We start from the raw sequence: 14,016 nt of genomic DNA, 5'->3' as shown, positions 1-14,016 counted from the left end.
ATTACCAAAGAAGGGAACATCTGCATGATTATAAGCAATAAGGGGTCTGTTGGCTATGCAGGTGTAAAAAAATAAATAAAACCAAGTAGAAGTCAGCGTGATAATGTCCGTGATCAAACACGGCCCCTGCTGCAGTCACTTGCTGCCATGCACACACCACCTGCACCATTGCTGCATCTCTAAAATGTGAAATGACAAAGTATGTTTAGAAAAGTCCAGTAATATGAACTTGGAATTGAATGATGGACTTAAGTTTTTCTGAACAATACTTCACTGTACTGATTAAAAACTTCCTCTAGGAGCCGTTTTAAAGATTTCAAGAAAAGGACCCAATTCTTAACCTATTCACATTGCTTAATTTTGCAGGTGACTACTTGCCAGGATAAAAATCTTAATACTGTTCTCAGAAATTGATTCTTGACTCTCCACAGCAAGTCTTTGTTCTTTATTGTTTTGACCCATTGCAGATGCCATCCACTGCAATGGGCGTATATGCTCTAGACTTACCACTTTTCCATTTTCACCCAGGATTCCAAGTCTTGGCAACCTTTGAAAAAATTCCATTTGAGAAAGCTTTTAGGAGGCCATATGCTGACTTCACAGCCAACACCATCATAACCCAGTACCGGAACGCTGTCAGCCACTGGGCCCCTGCCATCATCTATGACTTCTACCTGCGGCTCACAGGAAGGAAGCCCAGGTGAGAGGCTGGGTCAGCAGCTTTGAGTGTCACTGCATGGAAGATTCTGGCCCCCAAAGTCCTTAGCCCTCCCTTCTCTCCCTCCCTCCCTCTCCCCCTTCCTCCCTCCGTCGCTCCCTCTCTCTCTCTCTCTCTCTCTCTCTCTCTCTCTCTCTCTTTCTCTCTCTCTCTCTCTCTCTCTCACACACACACACACACACACACACACACACACATTTTAGGACAACTGAAGCAACAGTAGTGAGAAGCCCCCTACCTTAAAAATCCTCCATCATAATAAAGAAAGTTACATGTTAAGGAACTTGCTTGATGAATTCCGCAAGTAATCACTGCCCAAAATGATATACATCTGAGACTCTTGTGTCTGGGTTTCTAAAAATTCTTAGGTAATCTTCAAATGTACAGTAATGATAACAGCTTCCCTTGCACACATGGGAAACAGCCTCGCTTACATACACGTGGGAAGGCGCATGACAGTTTCATTTTCATTCTCACAACCATCCACGGAGGATATTCTCACCTTCCCAATTTTACAAATGAGGAAGCAGAAGCTAAGGAAGAATTGCAGATAGTCTCAAAGAAAATAAGAAAGGAAAGATTTGGAAAAACCTGAGCTAGATTTCCTGCCTCCTAGAGATGAGGGCACAGGGTCGAGTGAAATTAGAGGGCACAGGGTAAAGTGAAGCGTGTGCAGATGCTGAGGCAGCAATCTCACCCTGTAGCTGTGACGCAAGAATGCTCCTTTCGGTCTCACTTGAATGTTAGATGTGTCTGAGGAGCCATCATTATTATAATCACCAAAGGCAGTTTCTGCAACCAAGATTCAGAAATATGAATAGACTTGCCCTGTGCTAGCTTCTTTATAAAGGAGGAAGTCTTGCTCAGCATGTTTAATTTCCATCCTTATTAGCGGAGCACATGACTGAAACTTAGGCCATGTAGAGTTTATCTAAGTTTTGCAGAGACCTTATTAAGGGCTCATAACTCAGTAATTGTAAGTTTCTTCTTGAGCAAAGTGAAAAGGGGACCCTGTGATGATGGGGGAAATATTCGTATGGGGTTTATTACATAAAGATGGGAAAAGAAAACCAAACATTATAAGCAGAAATGCTAAAGACTTTAAAATACATCAAGGATGGAAGAAGACCTGTATAAAAGCAAAGTTTAGCAAGCAGAAAAGAAAAACATGGGATCCTGTGAGGGACCCAGTAAAAATATTTATGAATTTTGTTTGAAAGAAATTAAATTGTAATATGTGCGGGAAATAGGTAGGTTTGTTTTGTGATAGGAATTTTAAGAATAATCTTTATGTCAGAAAATGCTAGGATCCTTCTAGACTCTGGCTCACCAGGTGTGTTTGTGTGTGATCTATGCATTTGTGACCACATATGGAAATATGTATAGTTTTGCTCTGAGGTAAACAAATACCAGTGCACATGCATTTTTATAGAGTGTGCCTCTGGGTTTGGGGAAGATGCTGGGGGGTGATATTGCTGGATGGGAGTGTATGTGGTTGCCCTTGATGAGGGTTCTGTCGACTTGTCCTACTGTGTCGGCGTGGGAGGGCACAAATCTGTTTTCCGACTCTCATCAACACTTTGTGAACTGTCAGACTGCAGACAAGAAATGGAATCCCTTTGTTACCTTGATTTGAGCCCCAACTCCTTCACCCTTCTTTATATTCCTTAGACATTCAAGTTTTGTTCATTAGATATCCAGGTTTTCTCCTTCGTTTGCTGTTCATAGGACATTTATTTATGAGACATTCAAGTTTTCTTCTCTGTGAGTTGCCTGCTTCTATTTCTCACCTATTTTTCTATTGGGTTGACCTTATGAATTTATAGAAACTCGTGTGTGTGTGTGTGTGTGTGTGTGTAAATCTATATTTGATGTATTTTCTTTAAGTCTGTTTCTTATCATAGCTTTGAATATGAAATTTTTTATAATACAAGCGAAACTATATATAATGTAGTTCTTAAGAGCATGATGTTTGGAGTCAGATTTCTGACTTCACCAATTTAGCCACATGAGCCCTAAATTACTTAACCTGCCTGCAGCCTAACCTCCTCGCCCCTAAAATATATGTACATATACATATATATGTGTACACATGTATATACACGCACACACGCATTTATACGTCAGCCTATTTTATAGTCTTGGGAAGGAGATGGTAGAAAAGAGGGAGAGGGGTGGGTGGTATTAAATGCCTGACAGAACAAGCTCCTTCAGCTCCGCCCCCGCCCTCACTCAGTAGTCACTGTGAGAGGGAAAACGGAGTAAGAGTTTAGTGAGGGTCGTGGGAGAGAGGGGAGGGGTAATTTTTATATTTTTCTCACTGTTCATTTCACACGCCCTCCTGTCGAGTAACAGAGCAGCCGTCGGTGCTGCGCTGACATTGCTCTCTGATTTTACCCCAGGATGACAAAGCTCATGAACCGGCTTTTAAGAACCATCTCCATGCTGGAGTATTTCATCAACCGGAGCTGGGAGTGGAGCACGTGCAACACAGAAATGCTGATGTCCAAGCTGAGTCCCGAGGACCAGAGAGTAAGTACGGCACTGACTAACCAACGGGAAGATCTTACTTACTTGGAGTTTGGAAGCCTTTGACCTGGGAAACTGATGAACAAAGTTTTAGTTACAGACACAGAATTGTTTTTTGCTAGGAAAGTCAGTCAGTGCTGTCAACACAGCCGCAGGAAACAAGTGTAATGTAAGAAGGAGGGTCTTGGACTTCTGTTAGATCCCCACTGCCGTCCTGCAGTCACGATGCACATACTTAGCTTTTTTTTTCTTTTTAATCCTCCCCCGAGGATACATTTTTTCCATTGCTTTTCAGAGAGAGAAAGAGGGAGGGAGGGAGGGAGAGAGAGAGAGAGAGAGAGAAAGAGAGAGAGAGAGAGGGGAAGAGAGAAACAGCAATGTGAGAGACACATCGATTGGTTGCCTCCCACACGCACCCCGACCGGGGCCTGGATCGAGCCTGCAACTGAGGCACGTGCCCCCTTGGCTGGAATCGATCCTGGGACCCCTCAGTCCACAGGCCAATGCCTTAACCGCTGAGCCAGGCTGGCCAGGGCTCCCCCACTTAGCTTAAACCCTTTGTTCACTCTCACAGCTGTTATCTTCTCAACAAACCCTCTGTACCTCTACCTCTCCCTACCAGCCATAGCATAGGACACTGACTGTTCCTGTCAAATCAAAATCAGTTGGCATCTCCAAAGCTACATAGTTTCTTCCTTACATTTTTAAAGCTAAACTCTACCCCTGTTTATTCTATCCCATCTAAGACCTCCCTCCATCAGTATTGCCCTCTCCCTATAGTGATCTCAACAATTCAGACTTGTATTCCTCAAAACTGGCTTCACTTTCCTTGCTTAGCATCAGTGCCATTTATTTCTTTCCATTAGCTTCTTGGCCGTCACGAACAATAGGCCCTGAAATCCTTGCATATTCTGAAATTCACAAATATAGAAATCTTTAGTACTTTGTACCTGCTCCTAGCTTTTCTTCTCAAGGAGTCATGAGTTCACTGAACATGTCATTAGTTTTCAATTTAGTTTTAAAGTTTTCACTCTCTTGATTGACATTTTTCCACTAAATTTCTTTAAAAGAAAAAAGCATTTCTTGATTTAACTTGTTCTTGACAGCATGTAGAAGAAACCAAGTCGTACTGAGAGGTAAATGCTAGAAGGATAACTAGCCTTGCTTGCTAGCTAAGGATTTTACTCCTACAATCAGCCAAATCCAAGTCCTAGAATGTATGTCATGGAACCTAAGGGTTGCTCGCAGAATCAAACATTATAAATATCATATTGATAACCAGATGAGATTTGGAGGGATATTATCACTGAAATCATCACTGAGTACCTCTGCAATGAACATGGAATAGAGCTGTTTTCAGAAATGTTTACATACCTTATATAGACAGAATTCTTCTAAGCACCTGTTTGAAATGCATGGGTGACCGATCAAACCAGCTATTTAAAAAAAACCCTCAAGCTATTATACATTATTTTTAAAATTAGCTTCCAATTTTATTTAGGCTTATCTTTATTGCATTTTCCCTATGGAATTTACCCATCTAACTAATTCAAAAGATAATGAGCTTAGAGTTTCGTTTTTGACATTTTACTATTTTAACCTAAAATAACTTAAAATTTCATGAAAAAAATGAACTCTGTGTTGTATTTAACATATGCTTTCAAATTTTCTTAGCAAAGGTAATCATCTTGAATACTTCGATTTAATTTCCGAGCTCTGGTGTGGCTCAGCCTCCAGTTTGATTTGCCACATGGAGTCAGGGTTCCAAACAGAGTTTCACTGGCATCTCACTTAGAAAAGTGAAATAGAATAAAAGTAAAGGCCTCTGCTTCTATCGATGGATAAGTGATAGTTAGTGATACTGTGGAAAACAACATCTCCGAACAAAATGATGCAGAATTACTTCAGGAAAGCCATTCAGCTTTTGGACAAGTCCATGAAGCTCTTTGTAACTTGTTAACCTCACCTGCTCTCTTTGTTATCTCAAAGATTTGAGATATCTTACAATAAACACAGTTAATAAATAAAATAGAAATAAAATAAAATTGAATTAAAATATGAAGTCAAGGATTAGAATGAAAAAATAGGACGTCCATCCAAAGTCTACAAGACCCTACCTGAGGCATTGCAGTTAAATGGTAAATTTGTTCTTGAGCTTTTTGGTGTAATGGTAACAGGGAAAATACAGTTTTATGGTAATCTTTGTCTAAGAAACATACTAGCGTTCAGAGAGAAGCAGAGATTTCCTTAGCAGGCAATGCCTAAAGAACTGTTTTGAAGGGCTTCGTTTAACAGCACACCAAGAGATATAATGGATAATATCTCTAAAGCAAATACAAAATATAAATTCTGCTAAGCTATTCCTCAAGCTTGGCTTCCCAAAGTTTGCCTTAATCTGCATAATGAAGTGGTGATATTGTAGGAAAGGTAGACAGGCCAAAGGACAACACCAACATTTAGAAGAAATGGAAAGAAAATGACTCATAATTTGTTTTGGTCCCTAAGATATTCAATCACTTTTAAAAATTATTAATCCACATTAACTTGAAATGAAATTAGCTTTCACCAGACGAATGCCAGTTCCTTAAATTTCCCTCGCAAGGCGTCCCAAAGGTCAAATATTTGTGCTTGATCCATGTTTAAATATTGTTAGGCGCATGGTAACCTCTATTATCAGTGCCTTTGATATAGCAGCTCAAAGAATCTCCTTTGCAGGGTCCAACCTAAGTCTTATGAATTCACTCTCCCTCATTTATGTAAAAGAAACTTCATCAAGTAAACAAAGTGATGGTCCCGCCCGTGCAGTTCTGGCGATCCATTGTATCTTTCTGCCCTCAGGTGTTCAACTTTGATGTGCGCCAGTTGAACTGGCTGGAATACATTGAAAATTACGTTCTCGGAGTGAAGAAGTACTTACTGAAGGAGGATATGGCCGGGGTCCCAGGAGCAAAGCAGCACTTGAAAAGGTGAGCACGCTCCGTCGCTGATAACGGAGCACCTACTGCGTACATCACATTTTACACAGACATGAAGTTTGAGCTGGGAGGGGAGCAATTAACATTTTTCGAGCATTTACTGAATAACAGGTCCTTCCCTCTACACTGCGCCCTGTGAGACACTGTTTCATTGAGACTTCACCACGCCTCTGCGAGGCAGGTATTAGTTCTGTTATCCCATTTTTATCAGAGTCAGTTAGGCTCGGAGAAGATAAGTAACTTGTTCTGGTAACATTGGGAGTATAAGAGCCAAATTGGAACCCAAGGTGATCTAGAGAAAGAAAACCCTACCGGCAGGAGACCTGACCGTACTATTTATCACAGCAAATCACGTAACTACTCTCCCAGTCTTTCAGCTGCCTGAAATTTGTCATTAACCCCTTAAAGGACAAGGAATTATAGCAGTCTGGTAAAATTCTGGTGGAAGCAAAGGGTTTTTAATGCAGAGAGGGTCCGGGTGGAAAAGCAAATTGAAAACAGAGTGGAAGCTTGAATAGTAGACTTGCCCTCTAGTGAGCAAGGGCCAGTGAAGATTCGTGAGATGGTAACAGGACCAGGGTACCTGTAAGAAAGATTGTCACTCATGTTTGCAAGATAGGTTACAGTAGAGAGAGGTATGAGAGAGAGAAACTAGTCAGGGAAATGTTATGGAAATCTGATTATTGAGAAAGGATGTTGTGGAAATAAAAAATATATAAAATATATAAAGGCTGTCAGCTTATACCTTGAGCATTTAATTATGAGCTATTTGCTTGTCACAGCCAGAAAGAAGCACATTTATGCTTCCGATAACAGAGTTGGGTGTTTGGCACTGTTTTAACTTCGGCATTGCATGTCTGTCCCCAGGCTCCGAAACATTCACTACCTCTTCAACACCGCCCTCTTCCTCCTCGCCTGGCGCCTCCTCCTCGCCAGGTCTCAGGCGGCTCGGAACGTCTGGTTCCTCATCGTGAGCTTCTGCCATAAGTTCCTCTCCTACTTCAGGGCATCCAGCATGCTCAAGGTCTAAGGACATTTGGCAGTCGTCATTTACCTGGAACCTCTGAGACACCTCCAAACAGCAGACTGTGGTTCTCAAGATGAGGGGGTGAGAGAGAGGATGCCCAGCCGCACTGCCTGCCAAATGTCTGTCATGCAGTCACCCCTCTTTCTTACCCTCTCTATTCTTTTTATCACAGCGAGAGAAGGAAAGTCATACCCCAGCCTGTAACCCTACATGTTTTAGGAAAAAATTATTTCCAGATTGTTTCCTAACACTCCATGTCCTTGAATATAAAACACCAAGTACAACCCTCTTCTAAAGAGGACTGATTTCAGCTCAATAAACATGGAAGAACATACCTTAAAAGCTAAAATGTGCCAAAGAAAGGCGGTTCTACCATTGGGACCATTCTGGGGTACCCAGTATAAAGGTTTAAAGTCAGTCTAAGTGGAGGAAGAGTGGCCTCAGCACCCTCCGAAATGCTGTAAGGGAAATAATTCTCCACGGGAAGGCCGCTTCCTTTCCGTGCTACGCCGTGGAGTCCTGGGAGAATTAGAAAAATGGGCTTACCTTGAACATTTCCCAACTTTCCCACTCCTGAAACCTAAAAAGAACTGAGGTCTAAATAATTATGCATGGGTAATGAGGCTCAAGCCTATTTGCATTAAGACTCAGTTCTTTATGCTTTTAGCCAGAAATTCTTGCCATTTGAATTTGACAACTATTATTTCTAAATCTTTTGAATCACCAATTTTCCTGATAACCTTCTCTTAGGAGTTTCCTTCTCATTCATTAAAGTCACCAAACCCCTTATATTTAAGCTTATTTTACTTAGGCCTCAGAGTGACTAAATGGAGAGGAAGGTCCTAGGCTGGAATCACATAAAAACCCAGTCCCCAGATCTTTGCCATTGAGGAAAGCAAAATTTCAAATAAAGATTTAAGTGCTGGTTTTGGCCTTTTTCTGTATAGTGAAGATTACTCTCTGTGGCCCCCAGAATGTGCTAGCATGTTGATCATTCAAGCCGCACAGTGTTCACTGTAGAGTGTACAGCAGAAAAGGGTAGCGACTTCCTTAAGTGACTCTAAGGTGAGAGAGCAGGTGTTGTTTTGTTTAAAAATATATTTTATGTGTAATGTAAATGAATTAGCAAAAACGTATTTTCCCCCGAATGTCTATATTACTAATATAACTACTATCCCAACTTTCCTCATATTTGAGAGATCAGTACACGATGGACTGCAGTGCTTCATGTTAAAAACATGGGATATTATTCAAGTATAATATCTGGGGCCTACACAATTACAAATAATTACAACTACTAGACACACAAGCATAAAATGCTAATAAGTTATGTTTGTGCTCCCTCTCTGGAATAATTGGTACTACTTAAAGCGGCACATTCATGTAATTGAAGTGTACAAACCTTGAGGCAGCTTCTAGATTATTCGAGATTTTTCTGGACCCATAAAAGGCATTTTGGGGGAACTCGTCCAGGTAATGTCTTTCCCATTCTCATCTAAGTTCTGGGAATTACTTTCCAGGGCAAACAACCCAGCTCTGAAACAAAACACCTGGTGATCTTTAGCTTATGATGTCTGTACAATATTTCTGATTTAACACTGATAAAGATACAAAACTACAGATACGGTAAAAAGGAAATCAAGATATATAACTCAGTGAGACTGGATAAAGCATAACAGTTCTAAGAATTTACTATCTTCTAATTGTGTTTCGCTAATAAATTGCACTGATGAAGTATTCATTTTGACTTTTGATGAAATGAAAATTTGAATTAAAAATGTTTTCTGTCTTCCAGTGTTGTATCTTTAACTTCTGACTGCTGCAGATCTCCCTCCCTGAGAAAAAAAAGAATATAATCTTCCAAAGAACCTACCACACTAATATAAATTAACATATAAGTGCACAATGCTTCACTTTTCCTGACACCATTAATAGGACTGTGTTTACATACTGAAGTGTGTCCTACCTGTAGCGTTAAGAAAAATGATATGGTTCTCTTGTGATTAAACAGTGAAAGTAGATAGGTACGTGTATGACAGAAATTATTTTAAATCAAGACCAATCAGCAATTATTTGAGTGCCTAATATATACAGCGCAATGCGAAGGAACCCCCTGCTTTCGGGGGGAAGGGAGGGTAAGTACAAAGAGAGGGAATCTACATTTAAAACGAGGTTTTGGTAAGCCCCATATTCTGCACTCGCTAGGTACCTGATACAGTAATAAATACTGCGGTGAAGAGTCACCACCGAGGCAATTAATACTAGACAAAGCTGAGGCAGATGGGCACGCAACTCACAAAAACATTTCTCACAATTTTACACTAACTTAACGTTAAATAACTGATTTAGACTCTCAAGTTAAATAGCCTGATGTGAGGGACTAACACCCAAGTAGTGTGTGATCTCACTATAAGCTTAAGAGTTAATGTAGGTGAGCTTCAATTTTCCAAAAATATCAATAATTTACAAAGTTCACAGGCATCATATGCAGATTTCCACGTGGCTAATTTTCTAGAAATACAAATCGAATGTGCTGGGAACATAAGCAGCTGCCTGTGCTAAAAAGTAACGGCGGTTCCATACGCCCACACAGAGGCACGAACGATGCTCACTGCATAGGCTACTTCATGTTTCCCCAAAATGTATACGCGCTTTAACAGCTGATAACTTGCTTAATTTTCACTCCTTTTCAGGTTTAACTGATTTGAAATAATGGGTGAAGCCAGACTAAGCTTTGAACAAAGACCATTTATCCTAAAGTGCCACTAGACTTTTTTTATGGGGGTGCATAAAAGGTTAAGTTTATGGTACAAAACTGCAACAGTCGACGAATTGCGGGCGCACAAACACTGAACAAAGTGATTCTTCATGTTTGCGATTTCATCGCTTCGAGTTATCAGCAGGGCCTGGACCAGAACGGTCATCAGTTTGAAAATAGGCAATGACAAAAAAAATATTATTCATTTCTGTAGATCCTCTTAAATTTTGAAAATGAACTGTATGTTAATAAACATTGACTTTATAATCATTCAAAGTGTGTATACATTTTTGGGGACACTATATATATATTTTCTTAAAAATTAACAAAATAAAACTAGTAGATGCTGGTTTTAAGATATAATTTACTTGAGAGAAGGTAGTGCCCTGTGAAGTGTAGATAGTATGATAAAGGATGTTTGGCTGAAACTGAGTTTTAATAGCCAGAAACAGCTCTTCTGATACACAAACATTTTAGGTATGTGCCTACTTTATCTGAAATACTGATTCCTACCTGTGACTGTAAATAAGTGGGAAACTTGAAACAAACAAACAATTCTAGAATAACTTAAAGAAATTAAAGGTAAGTACAAGAAATCACCAAATCAATTAGTGTAACTGCTTGGAAACGAGAATTTATAAAGTATGTGTTATATGGTCATGAGTTGTTGCTACAGGTCTGCTTTAGTATGTAGCTATCATTAATGGATACTTTTCCCCACACCTTTTCATTCTAAGTTTTACCTTAAATTACACAATATAGCATAAGTGAGTTATATTTTGAGGAGCTGTTAAACTGATCCCTTTAGATAAAAATTCATCTCTGCAAATAGTGACAGTTTTACTTGTTACTTTCGGATTTGGATGCCTTTTTTCTTGCTCTGGTTAGAACTTCAAAGCTGAGCTGAATAAAACTTGTCTCCTTCCTGCTGTTAGAGGAAAACCTTTGTCACCACTGGGTATATTTGCTAAGGGTTGACATTCAACACAATTTGGAGTTGCTAAAAAAAAAACTAAGTTTTTTTCTGATTATAGTTTTCTTCACTACAGGTTTACAAAACTGCTCAATTTAAAATCATTCATTCACATTTTATATGGAAAATATAAAATAAATCCAATCTCATAGAGTAATTTAGCTCCGTCTGGAGCAAAAGCAAACATGATGGAGTGTGGAGCGATATGTAAAGATTGCTAGTTTTTCTACGAGGAAAAGACCTTAAACATGAGGACTGAGGCTTACGGGCGGGCACATGATGGTGAAAGAACAAGGAAATTGTTTTATTTAGTCTGTATGTTCAAGAGTGAGACACTAAATGAGTGTTGTTTTCTCTGAAAACAAAACAAAACATCTAAGGCAGTTTGTTTCCTACTCTTCAAATAATGCAGTGATTTCATCACTAAAGAAATATTTAAAAATGGGGAAAAAATACAGTAAGGACATAGTCGGATGGCATTCCAGGCATCATACCAAGGTAGTGAACAAAGGGTGATCTCTCTCAACCAGGGTGGGGAACCTTTTTTCTGCCAAGGGCGACTAGATATTTATAATATCGTTTGCGGGCCATACAAAACTATCAACTTAAAAATTAACTATGGAAAAAGCTTCTAGAATTATTGAGTTTGGAGTCCCGCCTGCGGTTGCCTTGGCAGGGCCAGGCCAAAAGATTTCGCTGCTGCGGCCTAGATGTCCCACCCCTGCTCCAGACGGTGCTGACAAAGGGAGACTCCCTTTGGGGAACTGAAGGTTTGCTGGAGCTTTAAGTAGAAGGGGAGGAAAGTACAGGTGGAAGGCCATCGTCAGATTGACAGGCTCAGGTTTAAGTCATTTTTAAACAATCAAAACTGCATTTTTTTTTTAAAATGCATTTGAAGTCAAGTGAATTTTGAGGTCAAGTTCAAGATTCAAAGTTAAATTCTGAAGCAGAGAAGTTGCATGTAAATTTACTTTTTGGTGGTCTCACTTGTTTATTTTTTCCTTTGTTTCTCTTGCCCTAGATGTATCGGTGAAAATTCCACTACGTGGGATGTCTGTGACTTTACTGCCTGTTTTCTTCCAGGATTATGGTTTCGTGACTTACACTTAAGTCTTTTATCCATTTTGAGTTTATTTTTGTGTATGGTGAAAGTTGGTGGTCTAGTTTCATTCTTTTGCATGTATCTGTCCAATTTTCCCAGCACCGCTTACTGAAGAGACTGTCCTTACTCCATTGGATGCTCTTGCCTCCTTTGTCGAGTATTAACTGACCATATGGTGCGGGTCTATTTCTGGGGACTCTGTTCTGTTCCATTGATCTATAAGCCTGTTGTCGTACCAATACCAGGACATTTTGATTACAGTGGCTTTGTAATACAGTTCGAAATCCGGTAATGTGATCCCTCCCACTCTGTTCTTTTTTCTCAAGATGGCTGCAGCTATTCGGGGTCTTTTTTGGTTCCATATAAATTTCGGGAATATTTGTTCTGTGAAATATGCTGTTATTTTAATAGGAATTGCATTGAATTTATAAATTGCTTTGGGTAGTATGGACATTTTAATAATTCTTCCAATCCATGAGCATGGTATATTCTTCCACTTGTTTCTATCTTCCTCTATTTCTTTTTTGAGCATCCTGTAGTTTTCCAAGTATAGGTCTTTTACATCTTTGGTTAAGTTTATTCCTAGGTACCTGATTTTTTTAGTTGCAATGGTAAATGGGAGTTTTTTTAGTTTCTCTCTCTGAAAGTTCATTGTTGGTGTATAAAAATGCCATCTATTTTCGGATAATTTTGTATCCTTCTACCTTCCCGAATCCGTTTATCAAATCCAGTAGTATTTTGGAGGAGTCTTTAGGGTTTTCTACGTACAATATCATGTCATCTGCAAATAATGACAGTTTTACTTCCTCCTTTCCAGTTTGGATACCTTTTTTCTTCCTGTCTGATGGCTGTGGCGAGGACTTCCAGTACTATGTTGAATAAGAGCGGTGACAGTGGGCATCCCTGTCTTGTTCCTGTTCTTAGGGGAAATGGTTTTAGTTTTTGCCCATTGAGTACGATGGTGGCTGTAGGTCTGTCGTATATGGCCTTTATGATGTTGAGGTATGAGCCCTCTATTCCCACTTTGCTGAGTGTTTTTATCAGAAACGGGTGCTGGATTTTGCCGAATGCTTTTTCTGCATCTATTGCTATGATCATGTGATTTTCATCTTTCAGTTTGTTTCTGTGATATATCACGTTTGATTTGCGAATGTTGTACCAGCCTTGCATCCCCGGAATAAACCCCACTCGGTCGTGGGGTAACTGAATTACTAGCCTAAGGCATGAAAACAGAATGTATATAATATAGCACGCCCCTTAGACCACTAAAAAATTAAGAGATCTTGGTCCTTTGTATGAATTTTGTATTAAAGGTTGTAAATTTTGTTTGCATTCATAAATTTATTATACAAATTCAGTGCTTTGTATCATAAAATGTGTATGAGAAAAGTGTGATGTATCTATGTATCTATTTTAACCCTCACCTGGTATTTTTTCCATTGACTTTTTTGAGACGTTGACATGACACATCAATTGTGTGCCTCCCACTTGTGCCTGGACGGGGCTGGGATCAAACCTGACACTGAGGCGCATGCCCCTGATCAGTCCAACCCAAGACCCTTCACTCCGCAGGCCAACACGAACCGTGAGCCAGACTGGCCAGGGAGAGAAAGTGATATTGATCATCTAAGTTAAAAATCAGAATTTTGTAATTCTGAGTTATGCTTTTCCAAGAGGTAGTCTGAAGTGTACAAATACTGCAGCAAAGAATTATTCACCTAAATATTTCATCTCTTCTTATAAGTCAATGTATACTAGTTTTTTAAAAAAAATTCATGTAATTTGAGGTCTGAACTTTTAAAATATTTAGGCTGAAATATATACATGTAGATATTATGAATAGCCTAATAAAATGATGGAGTTAATCAAGTTAGGTGTCCCACTGAAAGCACCCCTGGGCACATGTCAAAATGCACAATAGGTAGGTCAGTACA

At 39.6% G+C, this 14,016-nt stretch overlaps 1 protein-coding gene across 1 annotated transcript in view; it reads left to right on the top strand.

Moving 5' to 3' along the window:
* FAR2 (fatty acyl-CoA reductase 2) overlaps positions 1-9,042 on the top strand; it is a 108,225-nt gene extending 99,183 nt beyond the window's left edge. The window contains exons 9-12 of the mRNA XM_081128853.1: positions 529-700; positions 3,121-3,250; positions 6,086-6,213; positions 7,090-9,042. Coding sequence (XP_080984979.1) covers positions 529-700; positions 3,121-3,250; positions 6,086-6,213; positions 7,090-7,252 — 593 coding nt within the window. The 3' untranslated portion in view covers positions 7,253-9,042. The remainder of the gene's footprint in view (positions 1-528; positions 701-3,120; positions 3,251-6,085; positions 6,214-7,089) is intronic.
* The last annotated feature ends 4,974 nt before the right edge of the window (positions 9,043-14,016 follow it).

The sequence above is a fragment of the Miniopterus schreibersii genome (assembly GCF_964146895.1).
Source record: "Miniopterus schreibersii genome assembly, chromosome: 2".
Taxonomy (NCBI): domain Eukaryota; kingdom Metazoa; phylum Chordata; class Mammalia; order Chiroptera; family Miniopteridae; genus Miniopterus; species Miniopterus schreibersii.
This window is presented reverse-complemented; position numbering and strand designations above follow the sequence as displayed.